Source organism: Mustela lutreola, chromosome 4 (genome assembly GCF_030435805.1).
Source record: "Mustela lutreola isolate mMusLut2 chromosome 4, mMusLut2.pri, whole genome shotgun sequence".
Taxonomy (NCBI): domain Eukaryota; kingdom Metazoa; phylum Chordata; class Mammalia; order Carnivora; family Mustelidae; genus Mustela; species Mustela lutreola.
The window spans coordinates 183,839,620-183,856,753 of record NC_081293.1 but is presented as its reverse complement, the minus strand read 5'-3'; the positions used below and the strand labels follow the sequence as shown (position 1 = coordinate 183,856,753).

The window sequence follows — 17,134 nt, the reverse complement described above, 5'->3', positions numbered from 1 at the left end:
ATATCTTCTGCCTGCCATTCCTTGAATTCTGTAAGTTCTCTCTCAGCTATTCCTTTTCGGGAATCACTGTTTTTCTCGGTGTCTCTATTTTCCAGCACCTTCGTCACTTCTATTATTCTCTTGTTGGACACTTTTTCATTAGCAGTTCCAGCGAAAACATCAGCCGTGTGCTCAGCTCTGGGACAGTTCTATGCCTGACAAGTGGTAAGGAGGACGAAGGCACTGTCTTCTGTTCTGGAGACACAGTGGTGCCTTTTCCCATGATTTTATGTTCCGAAGGTTTAGTACCAAGCTATGGTGAACAGGAACCCTTTTTGGCTTTCCGTGCTCCACACAGGCAAGTGGAGATTACTTCCGTTAGCAGGATCACGAAGTGAGAGGTGCAGCCTGCGCAGAGTTCTTGCACAGATCTAGCACGGACCTTCTGACAACTTGGGACACCCCTCCTACGGGGACATGTATATGCACCTGTGTTTCAAATGAAACTACCCAGTCTAGCTTCTTCCGCCATCCCCACAACCGCTGCCGTATAGGTACTTACTCTGCGACGTAGAAAGATTGGAGAAAGCTGACTTTGTTCGACCTGCTAGCCACTCCAGGCTTTCATGCATGTTGGCCAAAGCTTTGAGGTCACTGACATCACGGAGGATGTCTTGCGGAGGGATTAGCTTATCTCCCAGGTTCCCAATAAGGACTTCCGACTCCTTGCCAAAGGCTGCCCTAAGAGACAAATCAGAAACACATTTCACATATAGCATGAAAAAGAGAGGCATGGGCAATACCGTTTTAGGCAGGGTTGTCAGTATTTCATAGCATGCTATCTTTCCCCGGTTTACTGTTGTGAGAAAACTATCATATACCTGCTTACAATTGTTCCAGTAGGAGAAAGACAGTTCTTAGAAGAATGAACTTTCCCTGATGCTCGCACCTTCAACAGGAAACAGCATGGGGCCTCACCTAGACAGTGATGGTCCCTGGGGATGGCTTTGATGCCCGCTCTCTTGTGGCTTTTTCCTTGTCTCTTCTGCTATGGACACTGACAAAAAGCTTAGGGCATGAAAAATGTACATGGTTTGAAGGTTATTGTGATTAAAAAAAAACCCACCAAGTTAATCAGCTAGAAAATGTTTTAAAATGCTCAAAAGCGGGGACACCTGGGTGGCTCCAGTGGGTTAAGCCTCTGCCTTCGGCTCGGGTCATGATCTCGGGGTCCTGGGATGGAGCCCCGCGCATCGGGCTCTCTGCTTGGCGGGGAGCCTGCTTCCCACCCCCCGCTCTCTGCCTGCCTCTCTGCCTGCTTGTGATCTCTCTCTCTGTCAAATAAATAAAATCTTAAAAAAAAAAAATGGTCAAAAGCAAAGAGGGTCTAGTCTTTTTAAGAGAGCAGATTATAGTTGAGATGGATGAGAAAACTCCTTCACTCGCTCCCTGACTTGTTGTAAAAGGGATCCGAAGCCAAGTACAAGGCCTTAAGGTATGTACTATTAGAAAAGAGAGACGAATAAAAACCAGTGCTGGATCCTTTCACTGACTGGAAAAGTGAAGCTGGATGGTCTGCACACAAAATCCCACATGCTCATGATATCTGGTGGGGGGAGGCTGAAAAATGAAGTTCTGTGGGGTCACAGGAGGAGGGATTTGGGAGGGCCCCTGGAGACCATGCGGTGCCGCCACAGCACGGAGGCAGAAACGGAGGCTCAGAAGGTGAACTGCTGTGCCCACATAACACGCGAGTGGCAGAGCTGGGACTCTGTCTAATTCCCGCAGCGCCCTTCCTTTCAGAAATACAGAGGGCTGAAATGACAGAAGACGACTGAGGCTGCTAGGGAGAAAAATCTTGTCTTTTAGGGACGCAGAGCCGCTGCCAGTGAAGGTTGGAACAGGCACCTGGAGAGTTCTCTCTGAAAGTCCCAAAGCTTTTTAAAACTCGGAACACCTTAAGTGAGCAGAAAACAAAGGCTTTATTTTGAGGAGCAGGAACCGAATTACGTTTCAAGCCAGAGGTGAGGAGTAACAGGTGACAAAGTCAGGACAATGCTTCATCGCTGGAGCCCAGCACCAAAGCAGACGTTCCACATGCAAAGAAACAACGGCTGTGAATTAAAAACGTATTAAAAAATGTGTGTGCTACCGAGTAGTGAGTCCCCATGAGGCTTCTTATTTCAACGCAGGGTTCCAGTTTTTTTAAGGACAAGTAGTCCTCGAGTGACTGAGTTGGGTAAGCTGTGGTCATGGAGGCAACAGAGACTCCGCCCAGGAACCGAAAGAGCACATATGAACTTGACTCAGCGGTCTAGTGAAAGGTCTTGGGGCAGATTCCTAAAGTCTGCATCTCTAACCAATTTCAGAAAGCCGCTTTCTTTGAGTACTAAGAGTTAGAGCACAGGCTTCTAAGTCACCCAAACCTGGTGCTGAATCCTAACTCCGCCATTTACTGCGGGAGGGACGGGGCTTCGCGTCTCTGATCCTTGTTAGCTGGGGGTGAGGGTGCTGACCTTGGACGAAGTAATATAAACATCAGAGGGGACTTTAGAAACCTTTACTGGGACAATTTCAGTAATTCCAAAAGTAGAGAGAACAGTAGGATAATCTCCCACGGATCAGTCTTTTTTCTCCACACCCCACCCCTTTTGGCGGATTTTGAAACAATCATTCAGGTGATGTGAGGTGCGTGACCCAGTGCATGGAACTTGGTGAAAGTCAACAAGCTGTAGTTATTATCACTCTACAGGCTGTTGAAATGGCTGGTTTATTTGGCGTCAACCCAGGGTAATGCTACGATGAATGAATGAAAATAGACAAGTGATCGGAAGTAAGTCAATTCGATCTCAAGGGCTAGTTTTATAAATGGAACCTCGTAGCATCACAGCAAATGTCACCATGTCTCGGAGCCTGGATTTCCGAGAATCTTCAAGAGGTAAATTACTCTGATGGAAACCACTAGTTGCCTGCCCAGTATCCATCATCCCATGCCTTCTTAGGCAAAGGACGCTGGGATTGTTGGGGTCAGCCATGTGTTCAACTTTAAAACAAAACAAAACAAAACAAAATAAATCCCCTGCTCAATTTCCCAGCCCTTCTTGCAGAAGCGGTGGTCAATGAGCTATAAACCAAAATCAGTAAGTGGGTTTCCAAGAAAGCCCTTTTGAGCAATCTCGGCTGGCAGGGACCTCTTGTGCCCCCTGCCTTTCTGGAATGCAGTGACGGCAGATGAAGCTGCAATAGTGCTTCTTCGAACATCAGATGACCTTGAGTATGAGAACAGTGCTGAAAATAATGGAGCCAAAGATTAGGAGGGCATGCGGGCCCCGACGCCACCACAGAGCTGCAGTGCAGGCCCAGACAATGCGCTTCTGGGCTTTGTGTCACCGGAGGGACAATAAAACCCTATTTGTTTCGGCCACTGCGATTCCAAGTTCCTGCCACTAGCAGCTAAATGCAATTTCTAACTGACACAATGATTGAATTAGCATAAATGATGTCAACCTCGGAAAACTTTCCCTGAATTTAGATATCCCTAAAATCAAGTTACCGGGAAAAGCAAAACAATGTCTCCTCCCTGATTTGGGCCTGGCAGACAGTTCTAGCATCTTCTCTGTGGCTGTCATTCAGTCAAGCTGTAAATATTTAGTTTTCTTAATCTGTCCTTATATATCAACTCTCTCAGCCCCTTAATCATCTTTGATAGATATAACACAAAAAATGCCTCCAAGCCGGGTGGTTAAAAGGCAACAGGGGAGGCAAACAGCTTTGAAAAACAGGCTCGGAGGCATTTTTATGCGTGTAGGTGTAACCCTGGGTGGAATGTGACAATCAAGACAAATGTATTTATGTAGAAGTCTAATCTGCTTGTGGGGGGATCTCTGGGCCTTGGGCATGTCTGTGGTGTGCTTCCTGCCCTGGGTGCCTATCCCATTTCCCTTTGGCTCACTCAGATTTGCTTAACCTCCTCCGACGGGAGAGCAACAGACTGAGAAAAATACAAACTGCCTCATGTGGAATACACAGGACACATCTCATTTGACAGGAATCCATAATCATCCCCTAACAACCTGGAGAGAGCATGGAAGCCATGACATCGGGAATAAATGATTGACAGTTATAACCACTTCACACACACAAATCATTCCTTGGAGGATTTGTGTGTGTCAAAGAGCTTGGTGGATGGTTTTTATGTGTTACAATAACCTTAAGGGGATGGCTTTAGCTGCTTGACTACAGATCTTTTCTCTAAACCTTCTAATTTCTTAAATAAATTATGGTATATCCACACTATGGAAAACTACGCAGGCATTAGAAATTATATAGTAGAAAACACTTGATACCATAGAAAAATGTTGGCTATGGCTTATTTTTAGCTACGATCCCCAGCTGAGTAAAATAAGCTGTTATATAACTATATGTACTGTAGGATATTTTAAAAAAAGATTATATGTCTATCTAAACTAAAAAAGGCCGGATGTCTACATATCCAAATGCTAACTGTGTAACCGGATCGTGCTTGGAGCTTTTTTGTATTTTCCACATTTTCTTCAAAGAGCATGTTTACTTTTTAATTAAAAACAAAACTTGGAAACCCTACCACAAATGAGAAAATGTTTCGAAGGGACACATCAAGAATTTTAGCACGGAAAATAGGAGGATGTAGATGTTACAGTTACTTCAGCCACCCGGGGAGGCACTGGGTGGTTGGCTGGTTCAGACCGAGGCTCCAGGCTTGCTCAGGACGTCGTCACTGTCTGACATAGAGGATCTCACTTCCAGAACAACGACGGCCCAGCATCTGGGCCAATACTGTTTCTCTTTCTAGATCTGAATTTCTACATACTCCTCACCTTCTGCTGCTTCTGAGAGCCCATTAATGAAGGAAGACATTACAGATATTTGGCTGACGTGGGCAGCAGAATCATCGTTACCCTGAGAAAGAGGAGTAACAGAAATCCAGATGGGACAGGCACTCAGTCATGGCCCACAGGTCATCCGACAGAGCCGGGAACAGGAACCGGAACTCAAAACTTGTGTGGGCCAGCTACCAAGACCCGCGCGAGGAGCCCCCTTCGCCAGCGGTAGGCCAACATGCTCACGTAGATGCCTATAAAAAACTACAGAAGTGTCAAACCTGTGAGGCTTAATTTTAGCACACAATTATAATCTTTAAGGAGCTTGATCTGACAAGAATTCATTTAAGAGATTTTTGCCAAGAGTGTAAAACCCGTTTAATTTAATTTTACCACACAATTATAATCTTGAAGGAGGTCTATCCGACAAGAATTCATTTAAGAGAATTTTGCCAAAGATGATGAAAATTGTCTCCATTTAGTCTTTAAATGGTTCTGTTATCGGCTGAAATCTTAGAAAGGCCAAAAAAAAAAAAAAATCTGCATCTTCAGCAGACTAAATGCACTTAGGAAAGAAACATCACAAATAATTTGTTTCAGAATGACTGATCTGCAGATCTGGGCTCTGTTTGGTCCCATGCCATGTACACCCACATTCCCCTGCTTTCCCCTCAAATCTCCCCCAGTCTCCCCCGTGGCTTCCTATCGCCCAGTAGCCTAGGAAACCTGCCGGAGCGCACTCCCCTCTGATGTGGGACCGAGCACGGAAGAGCAAGGACCAGTTCAAAGAGCGAACCGGACTCCCACAGGCTTCTTCCCTCTCAGAAGGGGCAGTATTGTACCCACTGCTGTCACAGCCACTTAAGAGAACCGCTTGCCTGTGTCCACTAGCACCACTGTCAGATTTCCCCAAGGTCTTATTGACAATCCTGCTATCCTATTCAACAGTATTTCTGGCCACGAAATTTCTTTTACAGGAAAAGAAGCGTAAGGCAGGGCTGATGTTCCCGGAATGCCCTTCTTGTTGCTTAGGCCATCCGCCCGCAAGGAGCTGGCCTGACAGAGAGGTGCGATGGCCCCTGCAGGGTTCAGCTAAGGGTCCAGTTGGAAGCTAACACTTACCAGGCTGGAGTGCTGGAGGGCTTGACTCAGGACTCCAGCCCCTTCCCCCCAAACACCCCCAACCCTTGCCACCATAATAAGAAAATACAGGCCTGGGAAGTTAGGAATAAAAGCAGGAATGGCCCTTCCTCTCATGATTATAAACAGTTACAGAGGTTCAACTCTTGCCCCCTTCTCCAACTTGGGGCTAGGTGGGTTTTCAGGTATTTGGGAAGGAATGTCTCCGTGGGCAGCTGCAACAATGACCCCATTAAAACTGGTAGCCAAAGAGTGGCACCTGGGTGGCTCAGTAGGTTGGGCGTCTGCCTTTAGCTCAGGTCATGATCCCAGGGTCCTGAGCCCCATGTTGGGCTCCCTACTCAGCAGGGAGCCTCCTTCTCCCTCTCCCACTCCCCCTGCTTGTGCTCTCTCTCTCTCTTTCTGTGTCAAATAAATAAAGATCTTAAACCAACAACAACAACAAAAAACTGGTAGCAGAGACTGGCCATCTGGCCTTTTGGCCTTCTCACCACTGAACAAACAGGCCGAGAGGGCCAACTGTGATGCCAAGGGGTAAGTCTGTGACTTCTACACTATAAGCGCAGGCAGACCACATCAGATTCACTGGGATCCATCTTAGCGTTTCTACGTCCATGGTGAAATTAAGGGGAAACCCAGGGCAACCTGATAAAGACAGGAATGCTAAGAACTCAGCTCTTCTAGGAACAAAGGCTTATTAGTTTAACACATACAGGTGGTGACCTTTGTCGAGCTGAGGTGGCAGCAGAGGCCAAGAGCGCACAGCGGGACGGGCGGGTAGAAGGAGGAGGGAAGAAACAGCTCCTGCTGCCTGGGAACCGCTTGGCGTATCTGTGCATACATCAACCAACGGTTTCTTTTTGTTTTCCACTTTCCTTACTTGTTTTTATTTGTAGTAAAATCTACATAACATAGAACTGATCATTTTCACCATTTTTAAGTATACGGTTCCACGGCGTTAAGTATGTTCACAACGTGTGACCATCATCACTATCTGTTTCTAGATCTTTTCCATCAACCCAAACAGAAACTCTGTGCCTATTAAACGGTAACTTTCCCTACACCCCCCTCCCCACCAAGTCCCTGGCAACCCTTATTCGAGTCTGTGTTTAGGAATGTGTCTATTACATCTCACAGACATGGAATCATACCATACGTGTCCTTCTCTGTCTGGCTTATTAACAGGTTTTCAAGGTTTATCCATGGTGTAGTATCAGAGACTCGTTCCTTTTTTTAAGGCTGAATAATATTTTGTTGTTATGTTCATACCACATATTGTTTCTCCATTAATGGCTGATGGGCAGGCTGGTTGTCAATAATGCTTCCATGTGCACTGGGGTACTAGTATCTATGCCTCTGCTTTTGATTCCTTTGCGTACATATGGAGAGATGGAATTGCCCGGTCCTACGGTAACTCTGTGTTTCTCTCTCTAAGGAACTACCAAACCGTTTTCCACAGTGGCTGCACCATTTTACATTTCCACCAGCAATGCACAGGGGGTCCAATTATTCCGCATCCTTGCCAAAATTTGCTATTTGCTGGCTTTAAAATTTCCAATTAATTTTTAAATAGTAGCCATCCTAATGGTTTTGAGGTGGTTTTTACCCCACTGTTTTATATGAGGAGCTGGTAGTGATCAACTTCCCAATTTTTTTTTCTTCTTCGTCTTTCTTTCTTTCTTTTTTTTTTTAAGAGATGCAGAGAGGGAGTGGGAGAAAGAAAGAGGGGGGGGGAGCTTAAGCAGGCTCCACACCCAGTGTAGAGACTGACTCAGGGCTCAGTTTCACAACTCTAAGATCACGACCTGAGCCAAAATCAAGAATCAGGAGCTTAACCAACCAAGCCACTCAGAGGCCCCAACTTTCCACGTTCATTCAGAAGTCACCAGATATGAGGAGTCACATCTGAGACAGGACCACGGAGGATAGTGGCAATCCTAGACTTGAGATGAATACAATGAGTGATGAGCCAGGGTCCCCCTTATTGGGGAGACAGGGAGGGAAGCCTTTATATGATGAACAGCAGATATCAGGCAGAAGTATAAAGTTCTAAAATACGGGCATAAGGGTGAGAATGGATACAGAGCAACACAAGGGGTAAGACTAAAACTCCTGGGCCTCTTTGCTTTAAGATCCATTCCTCATCTTTCCTTTGCTCTGATCTGTACTGGGGCGAGGCAGGGGCTGATCCTTGCAGCCTGCTTTCCAGGCTCCCAGCTGGGTATGGACACTGGGAGGCCCTCGGCCGGAGCGACATTGAAGGGCAAAGGGAGAGGAGAAGGCAGGGCATTCATCCCCTGCCCTCTCTGCCTTCTGGGTCATGTCTCCAGCAACAGATGCACCTTCTTGGCTCCAGCTCCTACCCAGCTGTGGTCTACAACATTCCTCTGTCCTTTGGCATTCCAGCTAAAGGGAGTGAGCGGCTTCTTGCTCTTGTTAACCTGTGGGTTATCTGAATGTTCCTGTTCCATAGGCCCTCATTAGAATGTATAACCAAGTCCTTACATTAAATTCTCTCGGAGGTAAATACTTGACATCATTTCTATTTTCCACGTTAGACCTTGACTTACATGTTAGATCTAATGACGACGTCTGGTCATATTCACTGCTATTGGGGACTGAGTCAATTATTTGGCATGGGAATTAATTAGTCCTGTTGTGTAAGCAGACAAACTGAGACATGTTAAGGTGACCGGTAGACATCACTTAGCCATTATCTGTCAGAGCCTAAACTGATGAAGGTTATAAAAAGGTCAGGTCACCTACCTAGATTCCTAATAATACCGACTGATTCTATTGAGATGTGACAATGACACATCCATTTATCACTTCTGCTTTCTACAACTGCTCCATCTTCAACCTTTCAAAACTTAATTCATCTGTGTCAAAAATAATGGGGGTAGCACGCATTCTGATGGGTTCCTTAATCAGGTTTTCAAAAATGTTTTTCTAAAATGATCTTGGCTAAATCCTCATAAATAAGAATAAAACAGCCCAGTTATCTTGATTACAATATTATTTCTTTCCTCCTAGAAACTGCTAAAACTCATCCCCAAGTCTATCCTTCACTCATTTTCACGCGTGTGCATTTCATCACACACTCTCATGGGAACAGCTATTTTTCACATTTAATAAGTAATTGCTCCTCTTTAGAAATTTGTCTCTGTCTGTAATCACAATCAAGGATTTTTTTCAGTTGCTTTCTTTGCCTACCATCCCTCTGCCATGTAAAAACTTGCATTGCTCCGGCCTGGCTGGATGGCGCGGAGCCGTCCACAGCTCTGTGCAGGGACAGACTGGGAATGAGTCCCAGAAGGGTCCGAGGGTGTTCTCTGCGATCACGGTGAATAGATAAAATATCAGCAATTTCTCAGCCCCGGGGTCCTGCTTGGGGCCTAGAACAATATTAGTTTATTGTTCTTTTTCGCCTGGTTGCAGGGAAATTGTAGTTTCTGGGTTTCTCACAGAAGACAGCCAGAAAAATTAATCAAGACCATCAAGGGGGTGGGGGTTTGACCACCAGCTCTTTCTCTTGTTTCTTTAAATCAGCTCACTCACCACGACAGGCACAAAATGCTGGATGCGTGGATTTATGATATTCTGGTCCTGAGGAGGAAGTTGGTGTTAGTGTAAACCAGTGGTTCTTGTTCTGGCTATACATTAAAAGCTGAACTAGAAAAGTGTAAACAAAATTCCCTATGCCAAATTCCATCTGTAAAAACTGATTTATTAGTCATGGGTGGGGCTCAGGCATGGGCATTTTTTAAAATAATGGCTTTACTGGGATATATTTCTAATGTCATAAAATTTGCCCATTTAATATGTGCAACTCACAGTTATGTCATTATATATCATCACAGTTAATGGGACCATACCACAATCTAGAGCATTTTCGTTACCACAAAAAGAAACCCTGTACCCATTAGACTTCATTCTTATTCCTGACCCTTGCCCTCCAGCCCTAAGTAAATGCTAATCTACTTTCTGCCTCTATAGAGATAGACATTCATGTGATTTATACTCATATAAATGGAATCACACTATATGTCCTCTTTTGTGACTGGTTTCTTCATCTATGTCCAAGCCTATCATAGTACTTCCTTTTCTTTTTATTACCAAATAATATTCCATTGTATGGATATACCATCTTTTGTTTGCACATTTATTGGCTGATGGACATTAGGGTTGGTTTCCATTTCTAGGCTATTACGAGTTTTTGCTGCTATGACCTTTCATGTATAAATCTTTGTGTGGTTATATGTTTTCATTTCTCTTGGATATATATACTTAGAAGTGCAACTGGTGGGTCACAGGGTAACTATCTATAACCTTTCCAAAAAAATGCCATATTGTTTTCCGAAGTGGCTGCACCATTTTCCATTTCCCACTAGCATATGTGGGTTCCCATTTCTCTACATCCTTGCCAACTCTTGCCATTATCTCTCCTTTTGAAAATTCCAGTCATTTTAGTGGACATGAAGAAATACATACATATACATATACATACACATACACATATACATATATATATTTTAGAGAGAGATGTGTGCCCAAGCAGTGGGGGGAGGGGCAGAGAAAGAAGAAGAGAGAGAATCTTTTTTTTTTTTTTAAGATTCACTTATTTATTTGACAGAGATCACAAGTAGGCAGAGAGGCAGGCAGAGAGAGAGGAGGAAGCAGGCTCCCCACTTAGTAGAGAGCCGATGTGGGGCTCGATCCCAGGACCCTAGGATCATGACCCGAACTGAAGGCAGAGGCTTGAGCCCCACCCAGGTGCCCTGAAGAGAGAGAATCTTAAGCAGACTCCCTGCCAAGCGCAGAGCCTCACATGGAGCTCCATCTCACAACCCATGAGATCAAGACCTGAGCTGAAATCAAGAGTGGGACGCTTAACCGACTGTACCATCCAGGTGCCCCGAGGAAGTATATATCTCATTGTGGTTTTGATTTTCATTTCCTTGATGGCTAATTATATTTAGCTTCTTTTCAAGTGTTTATTGACCGTTTTATGTCTTCTATAGAGAAATGTCATTTCTGATGCTTTGTTCATTTTTTAATTGGGTTATTTGTCTTGTTATTATTGAGTCATCCATTCTTTACTGGATATATACTAAGGATCTGTGCCGTTAGCTGGGCTCTGTCCTAGATCCTGTGGTGGGGGCAAAAGCCCCTAGGATGATTTCCTAGTCCACTAATATGCCATAGCCCAGAGTTTGAAAAGCATGGTGTTAAAGTCTGCCTACCTCTATAAACGTGTTCCTTGGCTGGGTGTCCCAAAGATGGCAGACGTTGACCAAGCATTTTATAGAGAAACTAAAACACACAGAGGAAGATGTGAGCATTCGCTCACTGTAGCAAAGGTGGGAACAGAGACAGTTCCTGTCCTTAATTTACTAATCAGGGCCAAGCCACCACTGTCCCTCACAAGTCACAGGAACTTTAGGATTCACTTTGCCCAGGGATTCCATAGCCCTCAGTCCTGCTGCCTCAAGATATACAAAGGCTGCTTCTTATCAAGGAGTTAGACTTTCTTGAGCACTCCACTCTCAAGTACTGCTAAAAGGGGGAGACATACACACATCTGTCAAATCTGAGTGGAGTCCCTTCATAATAACAGGCACCCTTCTACTTTGTAAAACCTGTCTAATCACAGGAGTCCTTAAATTGGAGAACCTTCTCTGGCTGTGGTTGGGGAGAGAGATGTGATGATGGGAGAAGGTCAGAGAGTCCTTTGAAGGTGGAGGAAAGAGACCAAGAAATGAGGGCAGCCTCTAAAAGCTGGAAATGGCAAGGAAATGGAGCCTTCCTTAGAACCTCCAGAAAGGAGTGCAATCCTGCTGACACCTCGGTTGTAGCTCATTCGGACCCAGGTCAGACTTCGAACCTTTAGAACTGTAAGAAAATGAGTCTGTGTTGTTTTCAGCCACTAAGTCTCTGATAATCTGCTATGGGAGCAATGAAAAAAAAGAACCCGAAAATATGTGGTAATGATGTGCTCATGGAGAATGCCCTTATTGTTGACAGATGAATGCTCATATGTTTAAGGATGAAAGGTCACCATGTTGGTAGCCTACTTTTAGATGGTCTGGCAAGAGACAAGTTAAGTGCATTTATTTGGTGAGAACAGAGTGGATATGGCAAGATGCTAACAGTCAGTAAATCTAAGTCAAAGCCTACAAGCATTCACTGGATGGTTATTTCAATTTTTCTGTGAATTTATCATTGAAAAAAAGTTTAAGTTAAAAAAAAAAAAAGAAGTGAGGAAGAGATGGATAATTGTTGTGCTTTTCAAAATCACTGCCCAAAACACTTCCTAGGATAGCAGTCTCCCAGGAATCACTCTTGAAGTTTCTTCCCAGTGCATTGAGTTTCTGAGAATGAAGGCTTCGTAAAGGGTATAACGTAACACGTACGATGAGACTTTAATGTGCCAAATTAAAAACTTGAACAATATTACAAAAGCAATCAGAACTCTCACAAACTGTCTTTGCCATTCTTATTTCAGATCTGAAGAGATAAAATTTAGAATGATAGCCACTTATGTTTTGACATGTTTAATCCGTGCAGGCATAAATGCATAATTTCTTCTGTCAGTCCATCTTTCTGTCCTTGTATATGAATTTTGGAATAGTTTATGTGTTGTATTCTTATGGGTGAGAAAAACTATTATGCTCAAATAACTTTCTTCTCGAAGAAGAGGGTTTGGAGCCACCAAGGTGACGGCAGGGCAAAGGCACCATTCTGCTAAAGGCAATTTCACTTCTACGTGAGTCCCCTGTCTAAAAGACAGACACTAAAGGATCACTTTTTTCATCATGAAGCCCATAGAGGCTGGGCTGGTAGCAAAACACTAGGGTTCAAATAGTCTCCAATTAGAGGCTAAGATTCTAATCACAGGTCACTAGAAGTGACTGGGTGATAGGTCCAAATACACAACGGGAGATTCATTATGTAAAAACACAACACAACTATGGAAAGAACCTAGATGTCCATCAACAGATGAATGGATAAAGAAGATGTGGTATATATACACAATGGAATACTGTGCAGCCATCAAAAGAAACGAAGTCTTGCCATTTGCGACAACGTGGATGGAACTAGAGCGTATCATGCTTAGCGAAATAAGTCAAGCGGAGAAAGACAACTATCACATGATGTCCCTGATATGAGGAAGTGGTGATGCAACATGGCGGCTTAAGGGGGTAGGAGAAGAATAAATGAAACAAGATGGGATTGGGAGGGAGACAAACCATAAGTGACTTTTAATCTCACAAAACAAACTGAGGGTTGCTGGGGGGAAGGGGGTTGGGAGAAGGGGGGTGGGATTATGGACATTGGGGAGGTTATGTGCTTTGGTGAGTGCTGTGAAGTGTGTAAACCTGGCGATTCACAGACCTGAACCCCTGGGGATAAAAATATATTATATGTTTATAACAAATAAAAAATTAAAAATTAAAAAAAAAACACACAACAAACCTCTGTTCCTATTTGATTTGGAACTGCATAAGTCATATGACAATTCCTTAAATTTTTTCTGTAATTATACTTTCATCATTTATCTTCTCCAGCAGCATGACATTTCTTCTTTTGCCTGTATTACTAACAATATATTCTATACATTAAACAGTTAGCTTTTTAAAATTTCTGGCTCCTTTCCAGTCACTAATGTAAAATTATGACTCAGACTGTAGGCAAACAGCTAAGTATTTTCACCCCGTTATGGACTGAAGTGTATTCCCTACTCCTGAAATTCATGTGGTGAGGTCCTAAACCCCAAAGTGATGATATTTAGAGGTGGGATGTTTGGGAGGTAATTAAGTTATGAAAATGGAGCCCTCGTGATGGGTTAATACCCTTATACGGAGAGACATGAGAGAGATCTCTCCTTCTCTCTCCGATGTGTGAGGGTATACCAAGATAACGGGCCTTTGCAAGCCAGGAGGAGAGCTCTTATCAGAAACTGAACTGGCCGACACCTTGGTCTTGGACTTCCCAGCTTCTATGACTGCAAGAAAGAAAGTTCTGGTGTTTAAGACACCCAATCAATCTATAGTGTTTTGTTATGGCAGCGTGAGCTGACTAAGACATACCCAATACTCAGAGACTCATTCTATGCTATCTTTTCTCTTCTTTAACTCCATTACTGTATCAAGTAGTACATGAATACAGACATACATTCATGCAACAAGCATTTCCTGAGCAACCACTATGTGGCTCATACGAGGTCTGGCATTCAATATCCAAATTCTAGAGCAATGATACTAGGTAAGTACTCTGGTCATTAATCCTATGCTTTTGATATCAGGTGTCAAATCCTACTTTAATTGGGACTTGATTTCAAAAGTCTTTAAGGCACCCTATGCTTTTATGACAATATTTTTCTGGAAAACAATAGTCATGAAGAATTGACCAAATTTTCTTGTAAGATCAGCTTAATAATTCAAGGTTGTGATTCAGAGATATCAAATGAATAATGAATGTTTGCAAAAAATATGCCATAAATGTAATCATACTAAAACCAGAACCCTGAGTAGAGCCAAAAGATAGTAAAATTATACTAAAAATTCTACAAAATGGACAGAATGTACTAGGTATATGATTACAAAAGGGCTCCATCTACTCTAAAACGTAAACACACAACATGAAAATACAACTCTGCTGGACATTAAACATGACCTAATGTAGTAGACATTATTGTGCACACACATATACATATACACACACACACAGCATGTAAGTTCTAGAATTAATGACTGTCATTTAAAGAGGAGGGGCAGAGGTGTGGAGAAGGGGAGCTGGCTAAAGACAGCTTTAGCCTAGGAGCAGGGTGAGGCAGAAGCCCAAATCTCAGTCTTAGGGTTTTCTCCACATTTTTTACCCCCTTTTTGGAACCAAGCAGATTAGTACACTGATGTATCAGTGAGTAAGGAGAGAAGAATTCTACGGAAATGGATACTAGGTTGGGGCACCTGGGTGGCTCAATCTATTAAGTGACTGGCTCTTGATGTTGGCTCAGGTCATGATCTCAGGGTCCGAGATTGAGACCTGTGTTGGGCTCTGCACTCAGCAGGAAGACTGCTTGAGATTCTCTCTTTCTCTTTCCTTCTACCTCTGCTCCTCCCCTGCTCTCAACTCACTCTCTCTCAAATAAATAAATCTTAAAAGAGAGAGAGAGAAATTGATACTAGGTTATAACAAGCAAAGAGCTAATTGTGAACAGCACATTATTTTCAGGCTGATGGCACCTGCTCCGAGTTTTCATAAAGAATCCACTTGGAATAAAATTGCATTGAAGTGCTTTGATAGCGCAGAACATGCTTTGTTCAGCTAAGCCACTAAGTAAGCCTGGCTAACTAAGTTTTCTTTGTAGGATGTTGTCACTCAATTGTTGTCACTGGATATTAACAATAAGGCACACGCTTTTCCTATAGGTGCTAGGACTTCTAAGGTATACAGTTTTTCTGCCGGGAGCAACTGTAAGTTACATATTTATACAAATAGCAATAGTTTTCCATAAAGAACATTTATTAAGCTTCAAAATAGATGATCACATGTAAGATTAAAATAACCAATAATCATAAATTGAACACATACTCTGGTTTTTCAACTACCGAGAATGATTGTAGATTTAAAAGTCAAAATTCATATATCATTGAGCCTCCACACCTGAGTATTCCAGCTCACTGATCATTCTGGTTACTTCTCAAATTACCATACAATCTCCTTTTGAATAAATTAAATCTACTCAGGGCAGAGACACTAAACACCTGATCTTAAGCAAAGGCAATGACTCCCAAACTAAACAAGGAAGGGGTCTGTCTTCAAGGTAGCTTTCTTGGAACAGAGAAGGAGAAGGAACTGAGGAATGGGAGGGGTGTAGGGGATATATGGAAGTCCAAGAAAGAGATGGGGACCTCTGGGACTAACTGAGATAATTCAGAGAAGAGTAAATGCTTTGCATCAAATGGGCAGAAAAGTGAAGATGGCTTCAGATTAAGATTTTTTTGCAGGGGTAAACATAAATGTTAGAATGACGATGTATTTGTAGAAAGTTAGTGAACAGGCAGTGAACAGTACCATGGTTTGAGGATATGTGGAATTTTTTTTTTTTAGGCAAACAAAAACTTAAAGCCTAAGTAATAATTACTCATAGTTAAGTAACTTATAATGCTCAGCAGTGATTCCCCTGTCCAGCACCTACCCACCCTTAATCTTGTGCCCGTGAAGAAAGCACCTATAGCTTACAAAAACCAACTATTTCTGTTCCAAGTTCTTCCAGTGGTTACATCCACGTGGAAAATTGCTACTTGTTGATGTGTTAATTTTAGATATTTTGATTCTGACTGCCCGTCTTCCCCCTCCCCCATTATATCCAGTTCCCCTTCTTAATGTAGTTACATGATTATGTTTAGTTAATCTATTGGCCTCTTGGATTTTTATCCATGTCTTTACCTCTATCAGACTCCCCACACGACAGATTGCTTATTTAACTACACTTCTAGTCTCTGAGCCCCTAAGGCAGGAGGGAAGCAGGGAGGGGTGCAGAGCCGGAGAGAGTTTTGGGGAGGAAATGCTGGAAAGGCATCTGATACCTGAGCTGAATCTTTTTTTTTTTTAAATTTTTTTCAGCATAACAGAATTCATTGTTTATGCACCACACCCAGTGCTCCATGCAATACGTGCCCTCCAGAATACCCACCACCAGGTTTACCAACCCCCCACCCACTCCCCTCCAAAACTCTGTTTGTTTCTCAGAGTCCACAGTCTCTCATGGTTCGTCTCCCCCTCCAATTTCCCCCAACTCACTTCTTCTCTCCATCTCTCCATGTCCTCAGTGTTATTCCTTATGCTCCACAAATAAATGAAACCATACAACAATTGACTCTCTGTTTGACTTATTTCACTCAGCATAATCTCTCCCAGTCCCGTCCATGTTGCTATAAAAGTTGGGTATTCATCCTTTCTGATGGAGGCATAATACGCCATAGTGTATATGGACCACATCTTCCTTATCCATTCGTCCGTTGAAGGGCATCTTGGTTCTTCCCACAGTTTGGCGACCATGGCCATTGCTGCTATAAACATTGGGGTACAGATGGCTCTTCTTTTCACTGCATACATCTACCTGAGCTGAATCTTGCAAGCAGAACAGGACA

The 17,134-nt window shown here is 43.2% G+C and overlaps 1 protein-coding gene across 1 annotated transcript in view; it reads right to left on the bottom strand.

Moving 5' to 3' along the window:
* The window catches only part of EXOC4 (exocyst complex component 4), a 730,059-nt gene that overhangs the window by 114,110 nt on the left and 598,815 nt on the right, over positions 1-17,134 (bottom strand). The window contains exon 14 of the mRNA XM_059171891.1: positions 542-720. Within this exon, the coding sequence (XP_059027874.1) occupies positions 542-720 (179 nt within the window). The remainder of the gene's footprint in view (positions 1-541; positions 721-17,134) is intronic.